A 15659-nucleotide genomic window follows, 5' to 3' on the forward strand; every position below is an offset into this window, starting at 1 on the left:
TAATGCTTGAAAAAAAGAAAAAAAAAGAAGAAAAATAAAGTAAAATACAAACAGTGTGTCAAAACTCTGTTTGTCTTTGTCTTTCCAATTTTCCGGGTGACTACAAATCTATCCCAGCCAAGCCTGATTGGGACGCAAAATTGATTTATCGTTCTGAAATCTGGATCGCCGCAATCATATGGGTAGTCTTGAATACATGATGGACCGCAACGATGAGGTTCAAATTTAATTTGGACGGGTTTCTTGAGACCCTCAACGCTTTGAACAACTCCGTCATACTCAGCTGTCACCTTCTCGCGGGAAGTGGTAGTTCTGTCCAGTGCATGTTCGACTAAAATTGATGGCATTGATTAAGCACTATTGACTAGAGGTAAGTCTTAAAACATTAAATTTTATAATTTATCAAAACAAATCCTATATACATTACCATTCGATTTTTAACTTGTGTATATTACATGATACTTGTTAAATCAAAAATGACAAATTGGAAAGACTTGGGAATTTCGCAAAGATACATATATCCAAAAATCGAGAGGCACAAGTAAGAGACTGATTTTTCAGGAGGGGAGTGGATAATTCATAGTTTTTTTTCTAAACGAAGTTACAATCCCCTATCTCCGACCCCAATCGTCAAGAGGTTAAGTGGAACATTCAATTTATGCAAAGAGTCTTATAAAAAACTGTCTCAAGTTTTTCTCTGTTCAAAATATTTGTTTTTATAAAATCTACCATTTTTCGGCATACATTCTTTTTTTATTATTAAAAAAAAAACTTCGTGTTTGAATAAGTCAAAGATGACCTGGTTATCTTCATAAAGGTATCTTGGTTAAGTTGGGTGTCATAGCCGGATATTGAAAGAGGAAGAAGACGAGAAAAAGAAGATGAACAGACCAAGAGAAAGGAGGGGAGAGAAAGAGGGAGAAATAGAGGAGTTACAGAGAAAGAAAAAGAAAAAGTCCCAGAAACTTATACGAGTTGTGGGAAAGAAAAATCAAAACAGGTTAATAAATCCTTATTTTAGGGCAGTTTGTAAGCATAACAAGGTAGTACAATATGTTTTTTTAAACGCTTAAAAGCCTTTATGTTAAATACAAATCAAGGGTCAGGTTTAATACAAAAATTCCCTTCAATACAAAGTTTAGAAACAAACCCTTGAATCCAAACTGAATAAATAAATAAGAGAAAACAGTCCTACTATGCCATACCCCATACAAGCCAAACCTTCCTGTCTTTTTTTGTATTCCCATAAACGGGATGTGCATCAGCCCTTTAATCCTTTTCAACTCCCCTCCTCTAGGCGGAAAAATTTCCCCATCAACTTTTTTAATCCCTTTCAAAATGCCAAATTGGGAAATTATTCAAAATTCAGGAATTACAGTGTCTTACCATTTTGGGTATCATTTATTGTGACATAGTGTATTTAAGATACAGGTACACAAGTTGTCTTTTTAAGAGTTAAGAAAATTCCAGGAAGAAAGAAGCAGAAAACCGAGGGGAGAATGAGAGAGTCAAATCAATCAACGATCATTACCGTAAGTCTGTGAGACTTTCTTCGAGGTACTTTTTTTTGCCACGCTTCTTACGTTTGGCGCAACAGTTGCCACTGTTCGTCTTTGGATAATTTGGGCACGGCTTCGTTGTGACATTTCATGGTATAGTGGTTCTAATCTCATAGAGCCTCTGTATATCCATTCAATTCTTTCTTCGGAATTTCGAAATTTGAGCAGAGCCAAAGAATAATCGACTTTTAAAACTTGTGTCTCGTACCAGTTTTCTAGAAATACATAAATATCAATATAAGCATACTTATAAGCAGACAATATAACTCATCGCAACTAATTTTCTGCTTAAGTGTCCTAAAAGTCGTGTCAATGAAATGTATCATTTAAATGAAAGTAAAGAGTCGACACACAAAAATGTAGCTACTGTTGGTTGTGGAACAGGTAAGTCGTAAAAAAAAAAAAAAAAAAAAAAAAAAAAAAAAAAAAAAAAAAAAACTTAGTCTGGTGTCGGGATTTTGTTTTCTGTATTAAATAAAAACCTAACAGATTTTAAGATGTTTACAGCCAAGTGGTTTTCACAACGCCACAACTAGACTTTACTGAAAACATCTTGGAACTTAGAAGTAATAGCAGATAGGAAATAAGGAAAATGTTAGTTTTTGTTTAAAAAAAAACAAACTTTGAGGTCAAAGTTTTATACACAAAAATTAATGATTTAGCAATTAAATATCTGTAACAAATGATTTTGTGGCAAAATGATTTAAACAATTAATCCGCTTGATAGCGTGGGATCAAAACACAGTCAATTCTAGGTATCATCAGTGTTAAATTTAGACTGACTGAGAAAAAGATTTTAAAAAATATGAGAAGCACCGCTCTATTGAGCCGATTAGCTTTCAGCAACAGGATCTCAATCAATCTAAATATATACACACACATATATATATATATATATATATATATATATATATATATATATATATATATATATATATACATATATACATATATATATATATATATATATATATATATATATATATATATATATATATATATATATATATATATATATATATATATATATATCTGATAATTTCGATTTTTTGCCTATTCTTTGATGATTATGGACTACAACTTTTACAAAAAAAAACCAAAAAAAAAACTCGCAGTATTTCTATAGTTTTCTATAATATAATATACTGAAAAAATCTATGTGCCGTTCTAATGAATCCACTCATCCCACCCACCCAAAATAAACTTGTCACATAGGATTTGCCTTGAATAAATATAGCTAGTGAACTAGGCGCAGCAATTAGGAATGGGGGGTGGGGGATCAATGCCTCCCGCTAGAAATTGAAAAATATCTTCTTATTTTTATTTTAGCTATGTGCTATGTTAAATCTGCGACTAACTAAGTAGCGAGACCGGCTAACTGGTCGTTTTTATTTTTCACCCCTGTGCTGGATTTTTCAAAAGCTATTAAATATCACTGTACTCCTAAAACTTCTAAAAATCGTATCAGATCGCAAGGCAAGACACACTACTAGAACCACCTTGTCCAAAAGTTTTATAAGAGAAACTTACAGTTCCTTGGCTTGAACAACAAGGAAAATCAATTGGCTAGAAAAACAAGGAAAGTAGCTACAATCACGATATTCTGCATCGAAAGCATCTTTTTACCGTTCATCTTTCTCTGCAGCTAGCAGGGTACTGAAACAACAAAGGGAGCTGTCTAATGGTTCAATTTAAAGAAAATTGCTACATATAGCGTCTTTTGTAGTTGACAAAAAATAACTTTTAGAAATAATTTTAATCGTTGACGCAGCGGTAGCTGCAACCTAGTAAATCGTGGTTGCTGTGGTAGCTACTAATTAAGAGAATGAAGATCTATGGTTGCCTTCTGTTTTAAGTATATTGGCTCAATATTGTTCTTTTTTTTTATCTTCATTAAAAAAAGATCGAAAAAAATCTTTGCCCCCCCTACACTTTCGTGAGTCGACGCCACTGAACTGGTCATGCGGTCCTCCACATTATTAGATATCGATAACAAAGCCTCTCTCACGTCCCAAAAAATAGCTATAAAAAAAAAAAAATACAATCAAAAGTTTCATTTCTTAGACTGTCCCCAGAGCACACCTTTTATGTGGCTTAGATCCCAGGATTCCTATCCCTAGGGGCTCGGATCAGGATTATTAGAAACAGGAATCATGGGATGATTTTTCTTAAGTGATTTATTTTCTCTTCCTGCTAGATGGACAAGCTTTAGTTTTGATAGGAGGTAGTTAGAATTCTTCACTTGTTAATAAGTCCTCTCTCTTTAGTAATACAAAAAAATAAGTACTTTAGGGTCACAGTTTTTCCCTTGTTTGCTACTCAAGCGTATCTATCTAGTGAACACGAAAATGACAAGTGCAACATAATGGAAAATCTTACGGCTGTGTTTAGCTCTAACAGTGTCCCCAGGCTTGAGCCTGACCATTGGTCTTTCTGGAAACTGGCAAAGATAAGTCTTAATAAACCCGAGAGCTGAAGGATCCACATCTTCCCATACACGCTCAGATTGATCACACACAACTCGGAGACCATCGCATGACGAGTACTGTGCATATCCATCATCGAAGAAAATTAAATATCTGAAAATGGTCCAGAATGTAATTTAAACACAATAAGGTACGTGACTTTTATTCTCCTGGGTCATAAATCACTGAGCTGTTACACCTGTAAACTATATCACTTGCTATTTATGCCTAATCTCAAAGGTGACGTTAGTTACAAACTGCAATCGATCAATCCTCACACCCAAAATAAAACAACATTTATAAAACATTTTAAAACACTCAAAAGTTGTTAGATTTCTGTACCATATCTTTATCCTCTCGTCAAATCTGCAGAAGCAAAATTACTCAATAGGATTTCAGGAAGACTGACCATAATTAGGACTAAAATGATTCAGTACTAAAAGTTTAATCAAAGTATTATCTACTTAAAAAAAAACCGGTGTTCACCAGCTGAGAAATCTATTGATGCCGCATTTTGATGCAGCAGGAGCAATCATAACAGATGCTACATTTAGCAAAAAATTCATTTGTTTTTGCTAGGTACGTATATGTTTAAATTGTTGGTGGTATTTCAAGCAGAGATGGGATCGCTGCAGCATGATTTAATTATGAGGATGTCTATACAATAGCTTGCAATGGAGTCTATAAACTTCAGTTCCTCAAAGGCACTAAGCCAAGTGACAACTGAAACGGTAAATAACAAGAAAACGAAAATGGAGATGGGTGGAGCAAAAATCCTTTGCAAACATTTAAGCTGGACCTGAAGGTACGGGCTGGTTTCAGGTGGTTAAATATCGCCAACATAGCCACCGAGGATATGAAAACAATGTAAAAGTAAGTAAGTCAGTATGGCGGCACTAGACCCTCAAGGTCCAAACAGGCGGTGGTGATCTCCGTTTCGTGGTCCTTCAGCCAGGAAGTGCATTAGGATGGTGGGAGCCAGCTATCCTGTGCTTTCACACACCCTTCCTGCCTACCTTCCACAAATTTCTCCAGGTACACATTTAGAGCTGGGTCGACTCTGGCTGAGCTTACAGAGTCATGCCACTGACCCCTGTCCCAAACCAAATAACCGACCACGTCAGGGATCGAACCCATGTCCCTCGGACAAAGGATTCCCAACACGCGTATGAAAATAACAGTTCTCAAAATAATTCCAGTTGCTGTTAGTGCCGGGCTGTACGCTCTGGTTCCAGAGAAAATGAAAAGTAAGTTAGAAACGAAACTTACTGAGAGTGGTAAATCACCACGAATCTAGAAATCTCACCTGAATTGGTTTACAGCTCTTGGACTTTCCGCAACAATACCGGCATAAAATCCCACATCTACACCATTCTCGTCTTTGTAGTTGGCGATGACACGGACTCCACGTCGAACAACAACAGCAGCTGGTGCAATATACGCTAGATGCTTTAAACTAAACAGTTTTCTGATAGATCCACAAGTAACTTGATAATGTGCCTAAAAATCAAGAACAAAAGTATTACTCAGGTTGATTTTATTTTTGCTAATCCCATGAAAGAAAAAGAAAATGCTGGGAAAAACATTTTGTGCTAAAAGTTCGTAGACGAAAGCTAACGAATGTGATTAGGAAATACAACCGAAAACTAATCAGGCGCAATATTTTGGAACTTAATTTCATCTGTGCTGGCAATAAAGAGTTAGAGTAACCGATATGAATCTAGCTCTAAATATACTAGTCAAACTAAAGGGGATTCGATATCTTAAAGATCATTTCGCGAGCCTCAGCGTCGGGTAAGAGTCTCAAAGTCAAAGAGCTCATTAACGAATTTTCCCAGAATTATAGCGAACTTCCCGGGCAATTTTGGTAAAAATTAAAAGGGGATCTTAAATGTGTCAACAGTTCGAAAAGCTAAAGAGAAGATTAAAACAAAGAAACCGAATAACCTCTACCCATTTGTTAGCCATAACGCTATCTATTCAATGTATACAGAGCATAAATAATATGCATCCAATGTCGTCAAAGATTTCAATCAAGACGGTTAGCAAAACTTGGAAATTTAAAACCTGTCAAACTATTCAATTATACTTTTTTAAGCTAATTTTTTATCTTTTCCAAGCAAGTATGCTAGAAAATGTTTAGGGACTGTCCTTTTCTAAAATATAAAAAGAAAATTCTGCTCTGATAGATCAAAACTAAATTTACACTATCTAATGATGTAAGTTTCGCTAAATTTGAATATATCCATATCCGGCACAAAACGAGAGAAGTTTAAATGGTTCAGATTTATAAGGAAGTAGGTGTAGACTTTTAGTTATCAATCGTTTAGTTGGATCTCTTGTCCAAGTTGTACAAATTATGGCAAGACCGCCCGGTCAATTTTGAATAGTTTGGCCACACTAACTAAAAAAGTTTATAATGGAAGAGATAGGGTGATCGTTTTAGCTTTCGAATCCTCTTAAAAGAACTGCTAAACATATTAGCTAATATACTAACCAAAATATACTAGCTACACTTAAAGGAACAATTAGTCACACTGACTATTTGTCATAATAGTGACACATTGTCATTCTCTCTAAAACCTCGATACAAATGAAAAAAAAAAAAAGAAATGGTAGAAAAAAATAGAAAAACATGAACGTTTATTTCAGTTTTTTTTTAACTTGAGAGTCATGTTCGAGTTTCTAAAAACGCTGGTTCCCCAGCCATTTTTTTTTTTTTAATTTTGGCCCAAAAACGCAAGAATGATGTACTCAATGTTTTAGTGCTTGCAACCTTTTCAGAAGTTCCAAAACTACTGCATTAATGGGGTTAGTTTCGGTAAAAAAGAAGCCTTACGGAATGCTTTTCTATCCATTTCCTTCTTGGTAGTTATAAAGATAAAAAACGAAAGCAAAAGAGTGCTCCTATTCATTTTTGCGGCCATTTTTTTTCAGAATTTGTTGATAACATTTAAAAAACAAATTTGAAAAGTTACAACTATCCATTGCAAAATTAAAATTTTTAATATCTATAGCGAGGTACTAAAACCCAATGGGTTCCATTGCAGATCACCTCTCGGGTAACTGAACCCCGTGCAACTCAACCTATGCAACTGACCCCTCGTGCATCTGACTCAGGTGCAACTTAACACTCATGCATCTGACCCCAGGTGCAGCTGAACCCCCATGTTAGTGAATCCCATTGTAATTGAGCCGTCGTACAACTCAACCTACAGTTAACTGAATCCTCTTGCAACTAAAGCTCCATGCAAGTCATACTCATTCTAAAAAAAAGTTGTCATATGTGAAAAAAGTTGACTCGAATGAAATGTTGTTTATTTATTGGTTATTTCTTTTGTGTTTTAGTTTATTTTATACCACTTCGATGTAAAACTATCCCTTCCTCTAAAAAATAAAATTAAATTATCCTTCTGTCCTAGCGACAGATCTTGAAAATCTTGACGACAGAAATTTAAGTTGGCCTTCTTTATTTCTGGCTTCAGAGCGGGGCAAATAGGACCTCAAATTATAATCTTGATTAAATTCAGTTGAGAACAGACAACCTCTGCTGACTTGCCTGGTCCCCTTGTCCATCTTTTGGATTGATTCATAATTCCAAACGTCATAAATTGGATACAATCTCTAACTTCTTACCAAGTTTTTATTAAGATCGAGCACAAGAATCTACGTGTCTGGGCCGAGCAAAGCTCACAGAATGGACAAAGAGGGAACTTACTCTTACGTTCCACCAAGACCGGGTGAGATTCGACTATATCTTTTCGTTGATGTCGTGATGATAACTAGCATATTGGATCTTACTTTCCAACAACGTCTTGCCAAGGTCCGACTGACTCTTCGGATAATTATTCCTGATGAGGGGAATATTGAGACGTCCTTTCATTATATAATAGATCGCACAGACCTGAGTATGTGAAAATTCCAGATCCAAGTCTTACATACATACGAAATTCTAGAAAACTCTATTAAAATTAATTATTCTAAATGAAATAAAAACAAAAACCAGAATTTAGGGTTCCGGAAAATTGATTGAGTTCGTTCGCTTCCAACTATCTATTTAGTAGACTAGAAACAATTACTTTGTTTTCTTAAAAATGTTATAAACTCCAAAGATGACATTCTCATAGTTCTGCAAAAGACAGAAAAGAAAACTTTCTAAGCTTTTCGCGACAAGTTCTTTCTTCGAGAACACAAATAACAAAAATATGAAAAAACTACTTTATAAAAACTCACTTTAGAATTAGCTCTGAGACACCTGTTGGAGGGGGAGGGCTAATACTTTTAGGAAAACCGAGCAGTAGTTAAGCTTATGAAAAATGCCTTGCCTTTACACCAATGTTAATCCTCAAATCCCCCTCAAACTGGAGAATACCACTGCACCTAGAGGCTATTATTCCCTAATATAATACACTGTTTTCAAACGGACTCCATTTTCTCACAAGCACCGGGGGAAAGAATATACAAAAATATATATAAAATGCTATTCTTTGCAAAGTCTCACATGAAGATGGTTCGTTCCATCAAGCTTTCAGACCAAAAAGAAAGAATTTTTACGCGTATACTTTTATGTAGCAAAGCTTTCAGACCAAACGAATCTTCCTTGAGAACCAAGTAGGCAAACAATCCATAAAAACGCTGCTCTTCTCTTGAAAACGCTACTTTCATCATTCAGCACTTGATTTTACCAGTGCTTGCTTCCCAGGTATCTGATGATAGCACTGGTAACGAATGAAAAGAAAACACTGAGTTTATGCCATACTAAAAGTGATAAATAGAAAAACCAGATGTTGGAGAATCACGCATTACCAGGAATTAATTTACTGATTTTCTTAGCAAAATAAGAGGCAAAGATAACCAATGCGGATATAAACAACAAAAAAAACTTTATTACCAGAAACAGGCCTCCAGAATGACAGTATTGCAACATTAGTTCAGAATTGGAATCTCTACTACCTCAGAAGCTTTGAAAGGGGCCTCACAGGCAGTTTTCAACATTCTTTTCCCCCAGGTCTCCTTATTTCTCATCTGACGGAGACTTGAAAGTGACCAGATTTCAATAAATTTTTACCCGTTGGAGGAATAGGGGTAAGCCCATCAAACTTCAACACCCGTAGAAATCTGAATTTCGGTCCTTCAACTACATCGACTATTTTCGTATAATGCTGCTTGCAACTTCTACAAGTGTTTGTTCACCGATGTTGGTGTTTATAGATCTGAAAGTGATGATTAGTTGGTCAAAATTTGGGAACTACACCGATAATTGAAATTTTTAGACTCCTTGTTTCAATGAGCTCCCTGAATTAACGCTGTTTCCACGCCTTTTCTAGGGGGATAGTCTTCCCATTGGTTGTTATATAACAAGGCCTTTTCCTGGAAACAGTTTTACAGAACGACGACCTGTGTACATCTATAGGTTTTCCTTGATTCGTTGGTTAATTGAGGACACTTTTAGAATTTATGCGCAAAATTTTAAACTGTTTAAAACTGAAACAACCATTCAGCTGGAGAACTTATTGAAGATAGTGCAGTCTTGATTTAGTCTTGAAAGAGATAACACCTTTTTCTGGATTTTATGAAGTTGAAACTCGGTAGGATCTTAAGATAATTCAGTGGCTGGTGTTAATTGCGTGACCATTTTTTCAAAACATTTTTATACGGATTAAAAATATTATAATCTACAGACCTAGTTCCTGGACATTTATTTATATTTTGTAAAAGTGGTTTGAACTCGAATTATTTCAGTGATAATATAGGAGAAGAGCCATCAATCAGTGTGAATAAAATATAAATAAATAGGACATCTGATATTTAGAGGCAATTAAGCTGCGATCGAGGTGGGGAAAGAAAAGTAAGCAGAAGAGGGGTGAATACCCCTTAAATTGCGGGGATAAGGTAGACAGCCTTCAACGCTTCCCTTACTTCTCTCGCAGGGAAACCACCAGAAAAATATTCAATGAATTAAAGTGGTAACTGCCGCTTTTACTTAATTTTCAAAGCGTTTACCATTCTTTTGGATTTGGAAGGTCCTATTCTAACTGCCATACTCCTTTGAGTACAACAATTATTTTTTCACCTATGATTTCCCCCTAGTTAGTTCAATATTCATCTACCACTTGAACGAGCAAGACGTATTGTGAGCGCGCTATACCTGTTTATCATGTCTAGAGGGGATGAAAAAAATTGCATTATTGTCCGGTGCTGAATTTTGTTCAGCAAAACGTTCAGAAAGGAATTGATGATGAGATGATTAAGAAGTTTGGTGCGGAGTTTTTTGACGTTGATGATATTGTGAAGGCAAAGAAATGGCTTGGGTCCAAGCTGTATTCAGAATGTTTATTTGAGTAGCGGACTGGATCAAAGACATCAATGAACCATCTAAGTGATATTCTAGACTTTATTAAGAATAGCAATACAAATGATTTTAACATCCTAGTAATTGTTATTATAAGCCCCCATGAAATGCCATTGATACCAGTCGCACCTTATTCTACTCTTTTTTCGAGAGTGAATGAGCTGCATGTCCAATTAAAGAGAATTTCCAACCAGCTTGAGGGATATTCCAACCATATTCCGCTGCTATAATAGTCATGCTACAGCCCCTTAAAACCTGCCAATGACTACTCTACTATTATTATCTCTGATATCTCACTATTTTTTAGTGATTTAACAAACCGTAAGAACTCTGTTCACCAACTAAGTGTTCAAGTTTTGATTGCCAGTAGATAGACTTTTTGTGAACATTGAGGAATCTGTAGCCTCTGTTTTCAGTGAAGTCTGTTGTTTTGGGTGATGGCATGAAGATTTTGCAGCAGTGGTATCATGGAATAGAAAAATGATACCTACTGTCATTTGGTGCTAATGAATTGAAAATGCACCCTGGAGTGAAGGATGTAAGTCGATTTGGGTCGTCTCAAACTATCAAGCTAATTTTTTCAGGCTAGTTTGGTAAAAGTGACGCGATAAAAATGGTGTAAAATTCGGATACGAAATTTTCAGCGTTTATGACTTTATAAGTGTACCACGTTGTTGCTTTAAGTGCATGTCTCCTGATCACATTCTAAACGAATGCATCAGTCAGGTGGAAAATGCGTGCGCTGTGCTGGCAATCATTCTTCTTCGAAAGGTGCGTTCTATACCAACATCCCTTATTGCGTGAAGTGCAGTGGGTCGCGCGGTTTTTAAAGTTTACTGTGCCCAGTGCTCAAATCGCGCATTGCGGCTGGTGTGAAAAAATGATGTTGGATTAGTTATCGGTTATTTCGTGCAATATAAACAAAGAATATAGGAAAGAGCTAATCATTGAGGAATTTTCGTGCAAATACAACATTGTTTGTCGTTAAGAACATCTTTTATCATAAGCTAATACCAACCTGCTGAGACAGAGTGGGAATCACGCTGCATTTGTGAATACTGCACGGTCTACGTTGGGTAGACCTTCTGGAGGCCTTGCCTGTATTTTGAAACGTATTTCTTTTTCATCCGCGACGCCAGTGCTTTTTCAAAGTGAAGAAAACATCTTGGCCGTGCGAATTGCCGATCTAGTATTTATTAATGTATATTTTCCTTGTGATCGTAAATCTGTTCAGTTACTGAAGGAGTTTGCCAAGACATGTAGTGTTTTGAAAAAAGTGGCAGATTGTGCATCATCTTTTGGTTACCTATTTGTTGTCGCCGGGGATTTTAATGCTGATTTATTGAATTCAAACCTCCTATTGGATATGGTTTTCCAATCTTTGCCCGAGTTTAAGCTACTGGATAAGAATCGTCCATTTTCATATATCCATCATTCTGGGAGCCATACTAATATAGACCACGCTCTTCGCTCTCCAAATTTATCGGTTTCAATTGTTTCTGTTTACGAAAGAGAAATTGATATAGACCACCTACCAATTTCCTTTTCGTTTAATATCTCTCTGTCACCAGATTCATTTCAGACTATTTCACGCGTGAATCGTAGATGGTTTACCAGGCGAAATTAGAATAAGGCTAATTGGGCACTCAACATTTCTACTCTTACAGCTCTTTTGTCTACTATAAAAGTTCCTTTTCAGCTACTTCACGTTGGATCTAAATTTGTAAATGACAAGAATTTTTTGAACAAATATTATTTTGATATTATATCATGTATGAAGGAAACCGAAAGAGCGGCCGTTTCTGAGGAACGTGTAAAATTTAATATGCGGAAGCCTGGATGGTCGTGAGATACAGGTCTAAAAATAGGGAAAAACAAAGCCAAATTTTGGCTGCGTATATGGGTTTCTTGCGGACGGCCACTTAACGGCGTAGTATTTGAGCTTAAACAGAAAAATAAACTAGAGTATAAAAAGTATTTACGGTCTGTAAAATCTAAAATTTGTAAGTTTCCGACACGTTAATTAGATTGGAAAAAGGTATTCAATTCAGATAAAATTGATGATTCTTTTTCAACGAGTACCCCAATTAGCCCTGCTGCTTGGTGCAAATATTATGATCAGATTTTTAACACCGTAAACCATCTCGTTCATGCTACATTTATGAAGCTTATTAATTCTGCGCTTCCTACATCACTCCGCCAGAACCAGGTGCTCCCAGTTCATTTATCTTCGGTGGTACCAGCTATAAAGAAGCTCGAATCAAGTTCTACTGATGGTGATGTCATAAGTGCCAAAGACCTAAACGTTGATTACCCAGCTTTTGCACAACATCTACAGATTCGTTTCCAAATGTGTTTATGTACCTCGGTTGTGCCTGAAAGTTTTTTGTGCGGAACAGATACCACAATTTTGAAAAGAGGAAAATTTTCGACTGAGTTTGCATCATACAGGCCAATTATGGTTTTTTGCAATATAAGCAAAATTTTCAAGCGTATTCTCCTTCCTTCTGCTAACTCTTCCACATATCTTGGTGAAAACTAGATCGGGTTTTCAGCTGGGGTAGGTTGCCAGCAAGCACATCGAGTTTTGGCGAATGTTCTTACTGAGGTAACTAAAAATGGATTAGAGTTACATTGATGGGCCCTGCATCTCTCCAAGGCCTTTGACATCGTTATCCATTCTCAAGCTATTTTTTCCCTTTTTAGTCACGGTATTAACATTTCAGTAATTTTTCTTCTTAGATATTGGTATTCCAATTCTTTTTTGCGGATTAAAACGGGCATGAGTGTTTCCGAAAGCAAAATTCCAGTGTGGTTTGGGGTCCGGCAGGGTGCCGTCCTTTCTCCTTTTTTTTTAAATTTTGTATACCATCTGTTCTTTCTTCTATCCCACCCACTTGCATTCTTAATTCCGTTAGCATCTCTTATCTTGCTTGTGCAGATGATATCCTTTTGATCAGTAGGACTAAAATATGGCTTTGCCTGTCTGTTTCAACAATAGCATCTAAACTTCATACCATTGGACTTTCTCTTAATCTTTCAAAGTGTGAATATCTCTCATTTAATAGTAATAATACGACCCCTAGTTTGCGGATCTTTTTCTGTCTCGTCTCTTCCTTCTTTCCGGTGACTGGGTATCAATGTTAGTAAAGCACTAAAATCTTTCCGAAAGCTCGTCGTCGCTGATTACAAAAAGAAAATTCAGTTAAGTTATTCTAAAATTGTTGCAAATCGAGGAAGATACAACAGAAAATCTCTTGCAAAATTATATTCGGGTTTTACATATCACTCGGTTTTGTTTCTGTCTGGAATTTACCCTATTTTTCACCAAAAAGATCACATCACTTCATTCATATTATTTCTAGTTTTCCCACTTTCTATTGTATCTGCCTCCATGGTATAGAAATCGGAATCTCATATCTGTTTACGGTCTTCCGGATATTGGGTCGAGGCTTACGGAGCTTGCCAGCAAACTACCCCAGTCTACATATAAGTATCTGCCACTATTTTTTTTTTGCTTTTTGTTTTTTGTATCTTGAACGTTTTTCTATTCTTTGGTTACTGTGCTCTTGTAAAGTTTTTAAGTTTTATGTACTCATGTATGAAGTGAATTACATACTTTTTTCTTTATACTCCACAATCATCATTTCTGCACATGATGTGGGTTTAAAATAAATTATTATTATTATTATTATTAATATGCACTTTGCCTTCCCATGCATTATCGTATTTTTGTGGTTAGCCTCTCTTTTACTGTCAATGAACCTATTTTCTAGAACAAATATACCAAATTCTTCCTAGTTCCTCCATTTTTACGTTTCTGTTGCGTAAATTTGAACAAATTTCAACTCCGTTTGACACCTTATTTTCCTAAATTACGGAGCAAAGTTCAACCTCAAGCTCCATAACAAACCATAAGAAGACAAAATTTGGAGAAGCGTAACTAAAAATTTTGGTCTGAAAGCGCTTTTAATCTTGATATCGTGGTTTTGAAGAAAACCACGAAATCCTGTAAAAACCAAAAGCGTCGCCTAACTTGGTATATTTAAAATATGCAACCTGCTAAAAGAAAAAAAAACTTTAACCCCGACGTTGATAGATTAAAAATCATGACGGTCAAAAATAATGAATTCAACGAAGGGATGAAGATTTAAAAAAATATTCTTAATTTAAGGATCATTAAAAAAAAAAAAATTATGTCTTTTTGTTTTGGGTGCAATCAGAACATCGACGAATCAAATCGCACTGGCTACATTGATCCTGATAGTTTGCTAAAAATCTATCTGGAAAATGAATGTTCAATACTTTTTTTCTTTTTTTTCGTATGCCAATAATGGTATGGGTAGTAGAAGTATTAATCTTCAATGCTAAAACAGTTTTTACTTTGGGTGAATATCACTGGAAACACTTGAAGTCTGAGCATTATATTTCGTGGTTTCGAGAAAGTAGCATTGACTCAGTGTGATAAATTGGAAAGTTCCAAAATATGTAGTTCAGGCGGCAGGCAATTTCTAGATGTTCCAGGGCCGGATCATGCCCTATAGTTCATGTATTTGACACCCATGTTCTAAAGCCATCACCATCTAGGGGATGACAATTATGCCAGACAAGGAAAAATACATTAAGAGGAAAGAAAAAAGGAAAATACCATGTTATTTAGTCTTGTGTACACATCAGTTACTTTTCCTCTCTTCCAGGGTTCTTTAAAGCCTTTTGTCATAACGTAAACGTGATCCCCCTTTTTCAGAAGCACTCTCTCCTTGATACCATCTTCTGGTAGCAGCATATCCTGTTGAGGATTCGATCTTTCAAAAACTTGTTGAATGTCTTGATCCTGAAACATAAACGCTAAATGAAATTTATGTTGGCACAGTTGCTAAACTGACTGTTTTTAAAATGCGATTTTTTTTTTTAATACATTAACTAAATTCTTTTCAATGACACATTATACATGTCATTATTCCTTTGAGGGAAAAAGGGGAGGGGGTCAACAAGCTAAACGCACAACAAGTATGTCATTAGTCATAACCAGTTATGTCCCAAATTAAGAGTATAGAGAACAGATAAAAATGGAAACGCTAAGAACGAACAACCAAAGCCATCTTACGTTACTTGTAGGAAAACCCAGAAGCTACCTATGTGCTTTTGTTTTGCTATCTGTTTCTAAAAGCAACTGGGTATACAGCAACAGCTTGTAAGGCTTTGCATCTTCTAAGTAATATTATGCTATCTGTGACCAAAGTTATGTTTTATAACAATTTCACTTTAATTACAGCCCCCCCC

The 15659-nt window shown here is 35.8% G+C and overlaps 1 protein-coding gene across 2 annotated transcripts in view; it reads right to left on the reverse strand.

Moving 5' to 3' along the window:
- Positions 1 to 15659, reverse strand: part of LOC148947008 (histone-lysine N-methyltransferase eggless-like) — a 105377-nt gene that overhangs the window by 15146 nt on the left and 74572 nt on the right. For both annotated transcript variants that reach the window (XM_089096815.1, XM_089096814.1), the window contains exons 7-11: positions 15025 to 15210; positions 5331 to 5524; positions 3939 to 4138; positions 1532 to 1774; positions 53 to 331 (exon numbers count right to left, since the gene is read on the reverse strand). In XM_089096815.1, coding sequence (XP_088952941.1) covers positions 53 to 331; positions 1532 to 1774; positions 3939 to 4138; positions 5331 to 5524; positions 15025 to 15210 — 1102 coding nt within the window. The remainder of the gene's footprint in view (positions 1 to 52; positions 332 to 1531; positions 1775 to 3938; positions 4139 to 5330; positions 5525 to 15024; positions 15211 to 15659) is intronic.

This window comes from Artemia sp. Qi Xiang Cuo, chromosome 11 (assembly GCF_049724085.1).
Source record: "Artemia sp. Qi Xiang Cuo chromosome 11, ASM4972408v1, whole genome shotgun sequence".
NCBI lineage: Eukaryota > Metazoa > Arthropoda > Branchiopoda > Anostraca > Artemiidae > Artemia > Artemia sp. Qi Xiang Cuo.